The sequence below is a fragment of the Strix aluco genome, chromosome 11 (assembly GCF_031877795.1).
Source record: "Strix aluco isolate bStrAlu1 chromosome 11, bStrAlu1.hap1, whole genome shotgun sequence".
Classification (NCBI taxonomy): Eukaryota; Metazoa; Chordata; class Aves; order Strigiformes; family Strigidae; genus Strix; species Strix aluco.
Window position 1 is genome coordinate 5,520,533 of NC_133941.1, and position 16,421 is coordinate 5,536,953.

At 43.9% G+C, this 16,421-nt stretch overlaps 1 protein-coding gene across 4 annotated transcripts in view; it reads right to left on the minus strand.

Annotated features, from left to right (window-relative positions):
• CADPS (calcium dependent secretion activator) overlaps window positions 1-16,421 on the minus strand; it is a 221,360-nt gene that overhangs the window by 93,555 nt on the left and 111,384 nt on the right. For all 4 annotated transcript variants that reach the window (XM_074835822.1, XM_074835820.1, XM_074835819.1 and 1 more), the window contains exons 9-11: window positions 15,143-15,209; window positions 6,802-6,910; window positions 5,480-5,692 (exon numbers count right to left, since the gene is read on the minus strand). In XM_074835822.1, the coding sequence (XP_074691923.1) occupies window positions 5,480-5,692; window positions 6,802-6,910; window positions 15,143-15,209 (389 nt within the window). The remainder of the gene's footprint in view (window positions 1-5,479; window positions 5,693-6,801; window positions 6,911-15,142; window positions 15,210-16,421) is intronic.

The following is a 16,421-nucleotide window of genomic DNA, read 5'->3' on the forward strand; positions in this document are numbered from 1 at the left end:
AATAATCTAATAGGATAGCAATGCATTGTAGTGCAAATACATGTAATGTTGCCAGACCCAAGTTCATTCATTCATTCACTCTTTCTTTCTTTCTTTCAAAGTGGCAAAAATCTGTATTTCCATCAAATTAAACTTTTTTTTTTTTTTTTTTTTTTTTTTCGGTAAAGTCTGATAAGAATCCTCTTTGGAAATCCAAACATTTGGAAAACAAAAAAAAGAAAGAAAAAAGAAAGTGTCTGCTGAGAAGGAATTCTGCCTGCTGCCCAGGGGTATATTTATACACACACGCACATACTCACACACAGAAAAAAAAGAAGAAAACAGAAACAAAAGGAGGAAGAAGAAAAAAAGGAGTCTTGTTTGATGGCCAGGAGGGATGACACCGCCTGTTCCTTCTCATAATTGCATTCAGATACTCCAGATACATATTTGCCAGCTCTCATGACCCACTGATGCTATTCCCTCCTAAGGAAAGCAGGCACTCACCAGGTATTAGAGAAGCAGCTTTTAACACCAATAAAGGATTTATACTGGGTGTATTTAAGACTTGAACAAAGGCTAAGGAGAAGCTCTTTTACAGCACAAGTTTGGGCTTTTATCTTTTTCAAAGGAGGTATTCCAGTGGGAATAGGTAAAATAGTAATTCCCCTGGCTTATTCTTTCGCAAGCATTGCTCAGATTGGTGATTGAGACCCACGCTAAAACATTAATTTATGATAATTTGGGGGACCAGCAGCACCCCTCTGTGACTAATGTATTTAAGTCGTCACCTCCAAACCCAGGGTGACCCACAGAGCTGCCACTTGCTGCTGAAATCATCCCCTACCAAGTTTACGGGAGAGGCAACTACCAAACCTCAATGACTCAGGCTTGTTTTCAGAAGGCATATGCAGAGGGTTTTTTTGGGGGGCTCCTGTGGAGTCCTGCACCTCATCTGGTTCTCTTGGGGTCTCCTGCCCTATTCTTCTACACTTTGAGGTGTCCACGTTTAGCCCCACACACTGGTGCGCTGCACCAAGCTAATCATCGGCACAGAGAGAAGGGATATTGTCAGAGTGCAAAATGATCTGTTTTCAGGCAGGAAGCAGTCAACTAGATGTAAATTCCATGAAACAAAAGAAGGTATTATTTACAGTTTTATTGTGATGTTAATTAATATTTACATCTTGGAATGAAAAATAGAAATGTTAATGATTGGCTTTACTAAGAGGATCACTTGATGCCAATGTGAAAGCCAGGGAGAGAAGGCAATTATGCAAACATCACATGCATCCTAATTTCAGTATGGAAACTTACATTTCAAACCTCAATTCAGGAAAATAACATGGAAAGTTTGTACTACAAAATCTAAACATGAGAAAGATTTAAGAGAAAAAAAAAGCACATTGCATATGTCAGATAATCTAGTCTGATTATCTGAGCTGTGCTAGCTACAGGGAAGCACTTACCCTTGAGTCCAGCTAGAAGTTAGCAGGGTAAGAAGGAACAAACCAGAATAACATAAAGACTAGCAACAAGGCTCAGGAAAGCAGACAGGAGCCCTAACCTAGCAGCTAAATATTTGGGTTCAAGCAAAGAATGAAAAAGAAACTTAAAGAAAATCAAACCAACCGAAAAAAAAAAACCACTTAACGGCTGAAAATTTCTTAAGCAGCTCAATAAACCTCGCTACTTATTATGGGGGAACAAATCATTACAAATTCTCAAAACAACCAACTCTTTGTATATGGTGTGATTAACAGTCATTAAATATAAACACACATTAAAAAATGAAATATAACCACAAGTGATACGTAAAACAAGTACGGACCAATCTTTCATGTTAAAAAGAAAAGGGGTTAAAAAAAAAAAAAAAAAAGAACGTTGAGCATGTTTGGGAATTTTGTTTGATGCATCACTAACACAGAACGAACAAAGATTGGTGCTTTCAGACAAGTGACCACTTTTATGAAGCTTAAATATTGCCAAAAGGTGTAATATGTATTGGCAGCATTATTGACTATAATATTGTGCATGATTTCAACAGTAAACAAGAACAGTTTTGGGTTTTTTCTTTTATAATGCAAACATTGGAGAAAAGCACAGCTTTGCGTGAATGGAGTTCTTCTTTTAAATTGTAGCAAAACAAAAAAAGCAAAACTTTTCACTCTAACAGGTATTGTTCACCCACATAAAAGGAATTGTAGAGTCATACAAAAATCAATGAATAGCAGGATCTATTTTTTTTCAGTACTTAAATTGCAAATAAAATAAACTCCACCCTGGTTCGGAGCTGTCTGTTTACTTCCAAGTCAAGTGCTGCTATCGAACTGTGGATGAGAATTTTGAGTGCTGCTCGAACTTTGTATTTACTAAGTCAAAAGAGGTGGGAACGAAATGAATTCACTATTTCTCCCAAGTTTCCCCAACAGCAAAATATGTTCTCAAGTTTCTGTTTAACAGACAGCTCCATCACAGGAGCGAAGGGCTGGATTTTCTCTGCATGTGCATGCATGCGCATGTGCCATCTCGGACTGCTACAACATGAAAGCTCTAACAACAGTTACTCATCAAATGGCTTAACATTTACTTCTTTGCACATCCTCATTCACCATAGCCTCTAATAAAGCACAAAAAATATGACAGATATAAACATACAAGAATAAAATGTATTGCAAAAGTCCTTACCTTTCTGCAGGCAAAAAAACTCAAACAAACAAACCAAAAAACCCAAGCCAAAAAAACCCAATAACAAACCAAGACCCTTTTAAAAATGCAATACTTGATATGTTTGAATTTCAAGACTGAAGGAGCTGAGATATGTATTTGTGCATTTAAGACTCCTGACAAGGCATCATGTGTGCCATGCATGACTCACTTCTACTTCTCATTATTTAACTGCTGTGCCCGATGACTTTTGCAAGGAGCAGTGCCATGTACTAATGTTGGAATATGAAAAACGAGTAGCCCTTGCTGTTGAGCTGAAGGTGTACTATGGCATGCTGCTCTCCTCCTCTTGTAGGATGAATGTCCTGTGCCCAAACAGCTGTCAGAGGGATCTAGATCCAAAGGAGGTGGAGGAAGGAAGACCGAGGACAAAACACACTAGCCCAGAGGATGCTGAAGTAGCAAGTCATCATCAGACCGATGAGCTGACTGGTTTACCCCTTCCAGATTTTGGCACAACACAACCAAGAGGGTTTCCCAGTGCTCACAGCAAAAAGGGGGGCCTGAAGCCACCCCGTTTATGGGCGAAACACAGTGTGGATGGAAAGAAGGTGGTGGCATAAAAAAAGCCGAATGATCTGGATTTGGAGCTGGTATCAGCCTGAGAACAAGCGAGAGAAACTGAGTTCAGATCCTGACCCCCTCAGATGGCCTGGAGGGACCAGGGGGTGAAATCTTGGCTGTTTTCACCAGAAGCGAGGCTGAAGGACCCCTGCCTCCTGTCAGGCGAGCGAGACGGAAAACAAGGTCAAACCTGTGGCATTGCTATAGCTCTGAGCACAGTCAGGCTGATACAGTCTGCAGGACCACGAGCAGCACAAGTCTCCAGTGGACGTGCTGGGCTGTGGTCAGATGCAGAGAGGACTCCTGGGCTCAGTCACTGACTTCACTGTCCCCTTGCAAGGATGCAGACAGGCCAGCTGCCCCTTCCCCATCCCAGGTAACCTAAGCAGGGGGGTTCAGCTCTTCCACACACATGGCCCCAGGCATTCCCCTTCCCTCCCCAAACTTCTGGCAGACCTTGTTACAGCTGTTGCCAGCAATTATGATGTGTCTGTCCTTCACCCAACCCCACATATTGGTCTGGCAAAGTGAAAATTCCATAAACATCAGGAATTTACCCAGCAGGAAAACTCTCCAGGTCTGCAGGGATGTGAGAAGATTGGAGGGAAAGGTGCTTCCCCAGTTTGATGTTCTCTCACTGCCCTCATCCTAATCCACAGGGATCGTGCTGGGACAAGCAGGAGTACATCCTCTTTGCATCAACCACACAGCTAACAGCATCCTTCAGCATCACTTGTTAGGAGAGTGAGCCACAAGCAGCATCTGTCTTGCTACACCTTGAAGCTTTTAGCATGTAAAAAAGCAGCCATGGAAGGATCTGGGCCTGCTACATCCAAGAACTGGGGCAGAGGGACATACAACCCCTGGGAATGCTCTCAGGTCAGCACGACCCGGCCAGGTCTAGAGGCTAATCACAGCCAGTAAACTTCCCACTTGCAAGAGCCCAATTCCTAATTCCCATTTTGGCTTTCTGAGAGGCATCCTTCCTTCCTTCCTTCCTGACCCCAATCCTTTACACCTTGCACCCCCAAAGTCAGTGAGCTGACTGGGATGAAGAGGATGAGGGTCACTGAAATGAAAATACTGACTATAGGTTTACCACACTGCATCATGCTATGTCCTCACTGACAGCAGCAGCAATGCAAGGCAGAAGGGAGTCCAAAATATGCAGCATGTGGATGATAAAAAAAAAAAATCAGCAAGCAGAGGTTTTCTGCTGTAACACTGATTGCACAGCTGTATGTCTTGCATTGTTATTTTCCATAAATACATGAAGAAGTTAAACCAATATAAAAGACAGTCAAATGATATTGATAAGCAAGGGGCAAATTTTCTGAGTTCCTTACAACAAAATACTCCATAACAGGTTTACCGTGACTGTTTTATATCTTAGAATCTGATTTAATTAGAAGAACTTGCTAATATTTACAACTTTTCTTTATTTTACTCACATTTAATGATATTAATTCTTAAATTTTGCTGAAACTAGCAAGAACTGCTGCATGTTACATAACAAAAGGGCTCCAGATGCGTGATCAAGACCTTCAAGAAAAATGAGTGAGGAGGCATTCATCTGGTTTATAATCAAATTATTTGCAAGACAAAAGAAATTGCTCTAAATTTCAAATTAAGCAAACTGGGTATAACTGCACAGGACATGCAGCATAGCTACGACTTAGAAGATGATTGCTTTAAATTCACATCTAACTGGCCTGCAAAGCAACCTGTTAAAAATACCATATGTTTTCCTACAGTTGAATATTCAACAGGAGACCTCTTTTTGTGTGTGCATTTCATACTTGCAAGATTTGCACCTGTAGTTCTGAGCACGTGATGCATTTGATAGACAGCTAATGGCACTAATGAATCGCTCTGATCTGGGTGTGCAGTTTATTGTATGGGGGTAGAACGTGTGTCTGCAGAAAGCAAGCTGGGTCTCAAGCTCTCAGATCCCAGTCTCTTCTCCATCAAGTATTGCACTTTAAAATACTCATTGACAAGTTCCCCAAGGAATTTTGTTTCTTGGGTTTGGTTGTCCTGAACACACAGGTTAACTGCTTCTGTATCCACTGATGTAAAAAGCAGCTTAATGGTAATGAAAGAAACTTCATTTTGGAGTCAGAAACATGTGTGTGAATATTGATTTACATCAGTGCAGAAAATCTTTCCATCAAAGACTTCTGCTCTCTAGGAGAACTTATTTACTTACAAAATTGAGAGATTGGGGCGTCTAGCTGGGGTACATTTCCTCCTTTAGCATTTAGCTTTTGCACTTGGGTAGGCGGCACAGGTTTGTGAGACTGGCCGGTGGCTCGGTACATGGCTTGGACCCACAGGATACGGTCCTGCTCATCGTCACTTGCAAAAATCACCGTGTCTCCTTCCTTCACCGCGTTGAAGAATGCTCTGCCGCCCTCCAAACCTGGCAGGAGAGGAAGTGACAACGGAGTTTTGCAGACTTTGAGAGCAGCGAAGGGATCTCCCCCAGTTTCCCACCCCACTGCCGCCCTGGGTGTCCCCAGCCAGCTCCACGCTGCCCCTGGCCAAGCTCAGTCCCCTCCCCTGCATCAAACTCACCTGCGAGAGAGCCCGCTTGGTTGACAGGTAGCACCCTGCACTGCGATTACTAAAACATGCCCCAACACACTGGTATTAATTGCTTCTCTCACCTACAGCCCCGATTGTGCAGGTCCTGTGCAGGTGGCACCACTGGAGCCCATTAAAAGTGGGTTTTGAGGGGATGCGGTGGGGGGTTTCCCATTAGAGCGAGTGCATCAGTGCTCACACCACACTAAAGGTGGTTGGGTGATGTGCTTATTTCTGTCTTTGCCCTGATTTGGCACCCATCTTCCCATCTCCTTAACATTGGAATTAACTTGGAATCCAGACACAACCAACCCACTGTGTCTTTCTTCATCTCCTCTGGGGATGCCACTATCCAGGGCACAGTGAGGATCACCACGCTCAGCATGATGACCCACTGAGATAAAAGAAATGTGGTGCTCCTCCACTCAAAGAAGGGTCTCATCACTCAACAGGTACCTCCAGGTACCAGGGGGTTTTCTAATCCTGCCTCTTCCACTCACTCACATCTATCAGAGAGAAAATAGGACAGGCAAAAATGCTGGGTTGGTCTCACAAATATTTTCTATGATAAAGACAGGCATAGCTGCTAACCTTTTATTTAGGGAATATAACCTGAAGGCACAGGTTAGGATCATCACTCAATTTGATCATTCAGTTCACAAACAAATTTCACTGGGATTTAAGCGTCTAATTCACTTAGGCTCCCCAGAGAAGATGAGTCTTTCCCTCCTCTGGTGCAACTCCTAGCTCAATTCCTTAGATCTATTTATAGTAAAGTCATGCATAGCTAATGATCAGTATAAACACAAACATATTTATAATAATGCTGATCACAGTTCAGCTGCAAGCAGGGGGAGAAAGAGAGGGGACTCCTGTTTGGGAGCCGCAGGCAGCGTGGCGAGCACGAGCACCTGCGGGCACAGCGGCAAGCTGTCGGCCCCGTACCTGGCTGCGGGTCGGTGTAGTCCACAGTGTATCCGTCGAGCTGCAGCAGCTCTTGAGGTTCAGCTTTTTTCTCCCGGTAGCTGCACATAGCAAATGTATATTGACTAACCTGAAGAAAATCACAAAGCTAAGATGGCACCGGGTGATCACGACAAGGCAATCTAAAGCGCTTACAAATGCCGTGTGCTGACGGCGTGTTTACAGGGCCTGGGGGTGGTGGGGTAATTTTGACGGTCATTGCCCATACGAGACAGACTAAACTTTTTACCAGGCTTTTGCAAAGCTCTCTCTTAACACACCCTGCTGTGGCAGGCATCTAATTCTCTGCATCAGTACATACAGCGGTTTAATTTCCTCCAAAAGAGGAAGCTCCACGCTTTAAAACCCTCTATCATTCATCCCCAGACAAGTGCAAGAGTGACACCCTGTCACAAACAATGTGAGCTAAATTGCTAGGTGCCAGTCATATTAAAGCAATCTTAAGATCCCACTGATCTCGGCAGTTGTTGTCATCAGTGCTGTAAATGGCAGCTCTCACTCCTCTGAGGTACCATCTGCATGACACGATACATTCAATGTCAAGCTCTTGACGGAAGCCGACTCAGCTGCGGGGGCTCTGCCAGGCCCCTGAATCGCCTTTAGGAGGCCATCAGGCCACATCAAGACCCTGCGCGTACTCGGCGTGCTGCAATCTGGATGGTCGGCAAGAAGCTTGTCCAGGGAGGAGAGGAGAGGAGAGGATTCTCCGTGCCCCAGGCTAGGAACTCACGGGGAAATTTACTGTCAAATGATTTCAAATGACTTTGTTAAGGTTGTGTCACATCCTGGACGCCTGACGTAATTTTATTTGTCTGGACGTTTTCTTGACCTCTCGAGGAAACTTTAAAACTCTGGTGGGTGGCAATGGATCATGCTTGTCATTTTTTGGAAGTCGGGAGAGATCCTGAAAGACGAGCGCTGGGCTGGGGGATTTTGCCTTCAAACTCCAGAAAAATTCCTCGGCTACAAATACACATGCAGCACCTATTTCGGTGGCATCTATCACTAATAAAATGTCATTTATTTAAGTCAGGGGACCCATCTATTGGCATAGCATCTCCCAGTCAGCGCTCGGTTTATTGCTGCCCTCTACGGGCTTCTGCTAGCTGCCAGCCTGCTCTCAGCAGCCCTGCCTGCACCGTGCCTTCCTCCAGGAACAGCTCCAAAAGCCACCTAAGAATAAACCCTATCATTAACACATTTGTGGGAGTAAGACTAAAAGTGATGCTTTAAGCATCTTGCATCCTCCTTAAAACTACCAGCACTGACGAAAGATTGACAAGTAACAGACCAATAGCAGGAGCACACCAGTGCATATTCTATGCTATGAACTTTGAATGCATACCATCGTACCGGCAACACAAAAATTAAAAAGATTAACACGAAGAAATCTAAAAATAACCTAGTGCCCCACAGCACAACATTCAGACGACTCCTGCAGTGTTCATTCAGTTATACTTGCAGTATATTGCTGCCATCTCCTGGAGAAACTCTTGAATGTGCTTTATTTATGGTAAGATCCTGGAGATTTCATCTGAGCAGTGAGGATTTGATTTCTCTGTGTTAGACAGCCTGAACTTCAGGGACTGCGTGATAAATTTAATTCCTGAAATGAGTCAGTGCTAAACTATGCTGACATTGATTGAAAACATTAATACAACTAATGGTTTTTCCTTCTCCCGTACGCTCTATAGCAACAGGTAAAATTCATTCAGTACTTCAGTTTCTTCTTCTCTGACCCTGAACATGACGTCTGAATTTCAGGCTCTTCTTCATGGACAAATAATTCCTCTCATCTTTGGAATGAGAGGAAAATATTCTTCGTCCCTATCAATAAACCAACCATACCAACACAACAGTAATGTATGGAAACACAAGCAGGCATTTCAGAGCTTATACTTCTCATGTTAAAAGTTATAAAAGACATATGTAGACAGCAGACTCTGGTGGAGCCATCCTGGGACAGAGGCAAAGCAAATTTGTCTCTCCTGTTAGCATTCACACAACTTCCTTGGAAGAAGCTGCTCTATATCATTATTAAGAAGAGACCTCTAAGAGAAACCTACAGGTGGGTCTACAACGTGTGATGAGCCAGGGCTCATCTGGGTTCATGTCCTACTTCTCTGCTCTCACAGCTCAAGTGTGAAGCCCAAGCTCAGGATTGCCCGAGAGCCTGCTGGCAGGAGGCAGGCTGGGATCAGGCTGGAGGGAGGAGACAGCTATCAACGGCCTCTGGAAGAGGTGCCAGCTGTGCCATGTAGAGTGCCTGCACCTAAACAACTTGAGCTACTGACTTCAAGGACTGGCATACCAGCCTGTCTGTCCTATCCTGCCGCCTACAGCCTTTACTGCGTGGGGTCAGAAAGAAGCTGATGCTCTGGCTACCAGTGCCATGTGGCTCCTTCCATTTACAAGCAGTGGTAAAGCAAAACTTGACAAAATGAGATTCTAGAAAGCTCGATATGTCACGATCGTGCTTCACTGCTGAGCAGCACTGTAGGGTCAAGTGGAGATTGCCGTTTGCCTTTCATCAGTCCTCTAAAATATTGTGCTTTACAGAGCCTGCTTTCTGTAGAAGCTTGGAAGTGGCCAGACAAGTGAAACAGTTAATAGCAGAAATTAATCTTACAGCCTGCTGAGTTCACACTGAACCATAGCTGGGTATGAGAGCGAGTGAGCAGATGGGATGGGCAAGATGAATGGTTTGAGTAATTGGAAAAAACACAGATACAGAGAGGAAACTGGAGGAAGACAGAGGAGAATCTCTGCCCAGTGAGGGACTCTCAAAGCAGCTGGGATTTCATCCAGGGACTCGATGAGGGCCAGGAAAGGAGCATCTAAGGAAGCTGAACTGAGCAAAACTAAAAGAAGGGAAATAATCCAAGGCTGCCCTGGCTGGTTCATTACAAAAAAGGGAAAACGCTTTGAGAAATAATTTGAGACAAAAGAATAGAAGGAAAAGAAAGTGGGAAAAAGGAGAAAAAGACAAAGAAATTCAGGAAAGGGGAAGCAGACAGCGGGAGACAAATGCCAAAGTTCACTATTCCCAGGCTGCTAAATTAGATCTGACTTTCTTGGCACTCAACCATATTCTGTCACCAGCTATATAATCCAACTGATTAATAAATACAGTAGATATGTATTAACCAGTCCTGACTTTGTCCTTGTTTTTTCACCAGAGATTCCTGCTCTAGTGAGCACCGCTTTCCCCAGGATCCTGCTCAAACCTGTTAATTGTCATGCCTCACACTCTGAGCTCAGTCATTCACCTCCCCCTTTCTCACTGTTGACATAACACCGCCCCACTTGGGTTAAATTCTTAAATGGACCTTTCCTAGATTAACAGCATGTCTTTTGTCCCAAGGGAGAGAAACTGTGCTAAGATACTGCCAGCTGTAATACAGCTTTCCACTTTGATGGGAGACTCTTGTCCTCTGGTTGCAGCTGTATGTTGCCTCCCGAGCCCTTTCCTGACACAAATGAGCAGAGGAAATGATCTTAGCTTAGAGAAACTGTTGTTTTCACATCTCAGCACATCCATTCAGCCCGAAACAACTGCACGTAGCAGTAGTCCTAACTTCTTCCTTCAAGTAGGAGGTGTGCGTGTGTGCCCCTCGGGTAGGGCTGCGTGATGGGAAGACATCCCATGTGAGCATGGACAGGACATGCAGGACCTGCTGTAGCCAGGTGTAACAAGCTGTGGCATCTGTTTAACCAGCAGTTTCCAAACATTTTGCATTTATCAACACTCAAGGTTTCTCAAGAATCACCACCTATGTCCAGTTCTCAGCGAGGGTCTAACTAAAAACATGATTTAATATGATTATGGGGACGAGCTACGGGTCATTTACCTTGACTTGACGACCACAGTCAAGGACTGCTGGTGTAGTACACTGCAATTCTGCTGAATTATTTTCAAATTCTGTTGGTTATTCGGAGTTACTAAACACTTACTTCATTTCATTTTATCCCTAGTCAGCTTAGTTTTGCTAAAAGCAGGAACTGTCACTGTTAGTCTAAATTATAATGAGTTCAGGGAGTCTGTCACTAGAACAATAGATCCAGGCGTAGACACTGCAACTGGTTTTAATCTGCAGAGAGTTGATCTGGTTCCAACAACATTCTGCAAACACCATCAGACACAATCAGCTGAAAACTGCTTCAAGCTACTCAGCAGACATGTCATCCAGGTACCATGGAGTGTTACTTCCCATATGCTGCCAGAGCACAGAAATGGGGTTATGACAAGAGAAGAACAGATTCAGTCTGAAATCTCAATGTAATTAATTCACTTGCCCTTAAGAATCGTTATAAGAAATTTCCAGCAAACCCACCAGAACCAACAATAGTGTTGTTGCCAGTACAGCACATTAGACCTTGCAAAGAATTAATACAAGCTCTGTCAGCTATCAAAAATCCCAGCTTTTTCACAATCAAGGGTCTAATTGGCAAACTGGCTGAAATTTGTATGTGTGCTCAGGCAGCTGATATAGCAACATAGGAAACACTTAGAACATCTGTGATGGATGTACATTTTCTTTTCTAACCAGTCACAGAGAACTTTGCCCTAAATTGCTCCATTGCTTTCACTTACCACTGCCACTGGCATTACTGTTGCCTTTACGAAGCATTTTCCTCACTTGTGATGCTGCGGACCATTTCCATCCAAGCTCAGGGCCATATTCTGCCATCACTTTCACGCTGCATATCTCAGGATTTAAAATTAGGCAAGTAACGAGTCTCTGCCATGTAATTTACATCTAATCAGTATTCTGCTCTTCTGCTGCTCATCTCAAAGGGTGTCTACGAGAAGGGTGGGCAGCGTGCAGAGAGGACTGCGATTCATTCGGAAGAGAAAACTATCCCCTCTTAACGCACGGCTACATGCTAGAGGAGCATATGCAGCAGCTCTGCCAGCCGTGCCACGCTGTAAACCTTTCCAGAGAGGTTGAACCAAGTCCACCCAGCAATGCATGCACCGGAGAGGTGAGGCCCAGTTCTAGAAACAGCACAAAGGAACCGCCCTCACCCGCTACACCCAAACAAATCATCTCCACTCCTGTACAACCCTCGCAGCTACACAGACACAGAAGGTGCGAGGGATTATTCCACCCAAATCACAAGGCAGTTATTGCTCCTTTCCCCTTCTCTCCAGGGCTTACACAAGCCAAGTAGCAGTGGAAATGCTCCCTGCAGAGCTCCTTTTTCTACATACGCGCGCAAAGCCTCCGTTCATACCGGCAAGGCATCACTGACACAAAAGAGACAAACTGCCTTCAACACCTTCCTCCCTGGTGCCGCCCATGCAGTTTGGCACCTTTGTGCCTTGTTTAGATGGTTATGAAGAGTTTGAGTATTTATTACCATGAATTTCTTAACCACTGGTACCAGAAGGCAGAGCGGTACCACCCAATAGCACTGAAGGAACCGAGGCTGCGTCCATCTGAAATGGGGAAAGAGGGGCAGGAGAGGGCACAGGACCAGGAGGAGGAGGTTCCTCTGCAAGCAATGGGAGAGGAGACAGAGCTGCAGGAGAAGATGCTACAGGTAAGGGACAGAGACACGGGATCAGAAAGGAAATGTTTAGACATTCATCTGAACGTACAGCCTTGCCCTCTTGGCAGTGTCAAGGACTGACCAGACCACTGTGGACTCCATGCTCTGGACTCCACTTCTCAGCTCTGGTGCAAGCAGGAGCCTGGCGCAGATGAGCGAGCTCCTGAAACAGGGGCTGCTCCTTGTCTGTTCTTTACGTAACAGAGCCAGCTCACCTTCCTGCGGGGGTTATTTTCTGTCTGTGGTTTAGCAGAGTTCAGAGCATCCTGGACATCAACACCTTTGCTGCCAATCCCTGTTCGTATCAGCACCCATCCTTTGCATTGCATGAAAAGCAAATGACAAACATACGGACAGCAAAGTATTTTTATTCCATCTTTATTGCCTGCTGACATGTTCAATATGCTCAAACTACATCTGAGGGACTGCATAGAGAGTGTTTCTTGTTTATATTTGATGTACGGCAGAACACTTTACATTGCACCAAATGTTGAGCAAACGGTAACATAACAGAGAAGCTGCAGTGGCAGCTGGAATTTCTGAGGTGGGCTACAGAGACTCTCTGGGGGCAAAAGTCTGCTCATCTTATTCAAATGAATTGCTTTTCTGGCCAAATTCTGCTCTTATATGCCAACTGACGAATACAGACCTAGTAACATGAGAAAACATGGAATAACTCTGAAAGCTTCAATTCCACAGCAAGCTGAAGAATATATAGCAACTGAAAACTAGAGAAGTAACTGCATAGAATGGCCAGAAGAAAGGCTACTTGAGAGAGACATGGGAATCCATGTCCAAACCTGCAAACCCTTGCACAGAAGAGTATCAACAGATTTACTTATGGGAGAAGGTATGTTAGGAAAGAAATTCTCTGCTTCAGAGAATCCCTGTTCACAGGGAAAAAGGGACCGAGAACTTGGTCTAATAGGAATGAATCACCTCTCAAGGAGAAGCAATACTGGTTGCTCTACAGGTGATCACAGACTGCCACAGCACTTCTAACTTCCTTTCAGAACACAATAAAGGAAACATACAGAGAAAAGCAATCCCTCAATCCCTGCCCAAGAACAGGGTCACTGCATAATGTTCCCAAAAGGCTTTTCCTTCATTATGGCCTCTGCTGCTTCTTACTCAGGAGACAATCTGGGATTTACCTCCAGCGGTCTAGCTCTGCAAGATGCTGGGTTCCCTGCAAGGTGCCAAGCACCCTACCTCGCCAGGGACCTGGCCAGTCCCTGCATGGAGGGTGCATTTGCAAACCAAGTGCCTCTAGGAATAAATTACACAGATCCTAAACCCATCATTTTTACCTAAATCTAAAGATACTGCTTGGGCAGACAGAAGCATCTCCTGTGGCTGCTCCACACTAACTCCCCCACTTCTGTGGCCATTTTGACCCCATTTGGATTACAAAACAAGCACTTAAACTGTTGCTGCTGATCCTACTTGGTTATTGGACTAGGTACCAAGTGGCCTCTCCAAATAGGCTCCTACTTACATGGGTCACGCACATCATAAATCCCTTCTACCTCCCCAGGATAGATTTTCTAATCTGCCACATAGTTTAGTGCTGCGGAGGCCGGCAGTGATGGACAAACAGGGAATGCAATTAAGTTTCCTACTGGGACAGTTGAACTTGGAGTAATAATTAACTCAAAACAAACTAACCAGTTTACACCAGGTGATTTAGGACCAGACCAGCACAGGAAAGACAGCACACAAGCATGCTCCATCCCAAATGTGGAGCCTGGTGAACCTGGTTTACACCATCTCTGTTACACATGGGTGAAATCCCAGTCCCTCTGTGGCAGACCTGCTATCTGCTTCATCAGCTGTAGGATTTCACCCTCTGACTTGACTACTTTGGATCTGTGCTGGCACAAGATCTCAGCTGGATTCCATGTTATTCCATCAGAGCATCTTGGTGCTTTCATCACAGGACCCTGCACAAAGCTTTGATTTCTCATACTTGGAGACAACGTACCCTGGGGAACCCAGAGAGGAGGGAAAGAGAGATGGACCCAAGAGCCACCAAGTGGCTTTATCAGGTTGGTGTGAGGATGGAGCTGCTCAAACTGGGGCCCCACACTTCTGTGGCCAATGCAGTGGTTTCAGCTGCCCTTGGGAAGGTGAGGGAATATCTGACACACCAAGTACTGACCAGATCCTTTTAGGTTACAGAGGACATCTTCTGCCTGTTTCCTTGAAATTCTTAACCATGGTCTACTGAAACTGGGAGGGCAGAAAGTGAAAAAAAGAAAAAAGGGAAAAAGGAAGAAAGACATTGCAAAATGATCGATGAGAGCTGCAGACAATGCGAGGCAGTAATGAACATGAAGGCAAATAAATGTCAAGAATGATGTACTGACTCTGACGTAGCCAGTGATGAAACTACTGTACATTTGAATGGACTTCAAATTTTACCTGGAGGCTCAAAAGGGAACATTTGCACCCAAATACCTCCAGCCAAGACAGACCAAGCTTCCTTCTCATCTCATTAATTCCTCACTAAAACTGGTTCTTCATTTCACCAAGCATTCATGTGCATCAGGTAACTCATGGCTAGAGGTCTGCAACTGGGATATCCTTGAGAAGATATATATGTTTAGAAAAAAATCCATGACTTAACAGACACCCTACGCAGAACCACAGCTCAGCACCAATTACACAGCACTGAAAATGGCCAGAGGAAAGACCTAAATATTTAATGCTGCAATTTAAGATCACTTCTAGTTAAATCTGTTACCTGGACCAGGACAAAGAATCGTTTCTTCCATCTCTTCCAAACATTTTTACCAATGGCCCATAAATACCTAGGAGAAAAGAATAGGCAAATTCAGTACACAAGTGACTATGCTGTTCTCTTGCTTTTCAGTATGTTTTATTTACACCTAGAAACTGAAGTTAATGCACAAGCAGGAGTAATTACAAGACTCTTAAGCTCAGCAGCATTCATAAATGTGCTTATTTCTACCCTGAACAAATAACCTGTAAAGAAAGTGACATAAAAAGCTCCCAGAGTCATAATCTTACACAGTATTAATTCTCCCTTCCTCTTTGTCTTTCACAACTTGCTCAGAATTTAGAAGCCCTTTAATGCCAGTGAATACGACATGGTTGGATGGGTGAAGAATACATTTGCAGTGGAAGAATTAAGGGAGAGAAACCACAAATGTTGCTTTAAGCCTTCACAAAACCATTTGGCTGAGGGGAGCTGTCAAACAGGGGGATACTTACTACATCAAAACCAGTACCTGGGATCCCAGTATCCACTGGACTGACTAAGCCAGGACACTTTGCTGAACAGCTTAAGATGAATTCCTAGAAATTGCCTGGCTACGGATATTCAAAGCAAACTGAATAATTTCTGAGGAGTGAATTTACTGTTTTCTACAAAGAAATAATTAACTTTTAAAATTAATGTCACAATTTGCATTTAATCTTTGTGATGAAGCGGTCACTGTGACACTGTAATACAAACACTGGCAAAAATAGTGGCAGCACCAGAGTAATAATAAACGCAAGGACATTATTCAGCATTAATATGTTTTATGTATCATTATAATTACTTTAGTTCTGGCTCAATAGATAGAAAAACAATTCCTTTTTGGTTATGCTAGTGGTTCCTTATGCCAGAAGAGATACAGCATACACTTGGTGAATTTTTAAGCCACAAAACTCCAAGTCATGCTGAGGCTTGGCTAGTTCAAGAACAGGGTAATAATTGTCCTTTTTGTTATTGCTGCTAACATCAACAGAAAGACAATCTCAGTTCTGATAGCAAGCTAGTATTATAAACCACATAGTTTTAAGCAGCACCTTGTAAATCAAATGTTAGTTCAAGAAAGACTGAGAAAAGCCAGGACTGCTCAGCCCTGTTGCTATCAGCTGTGGTCAAGGAAACAAATAGGACAGGTGAACTGTCCTTTCTTGCTTTTGGTGTCTGCGATCTTGGTGGAAAAATTAAACCTCACATGTGGCTCCTGGCTCTGACCTCATTAGCAGAGAAGACAGGAGAAGATGGA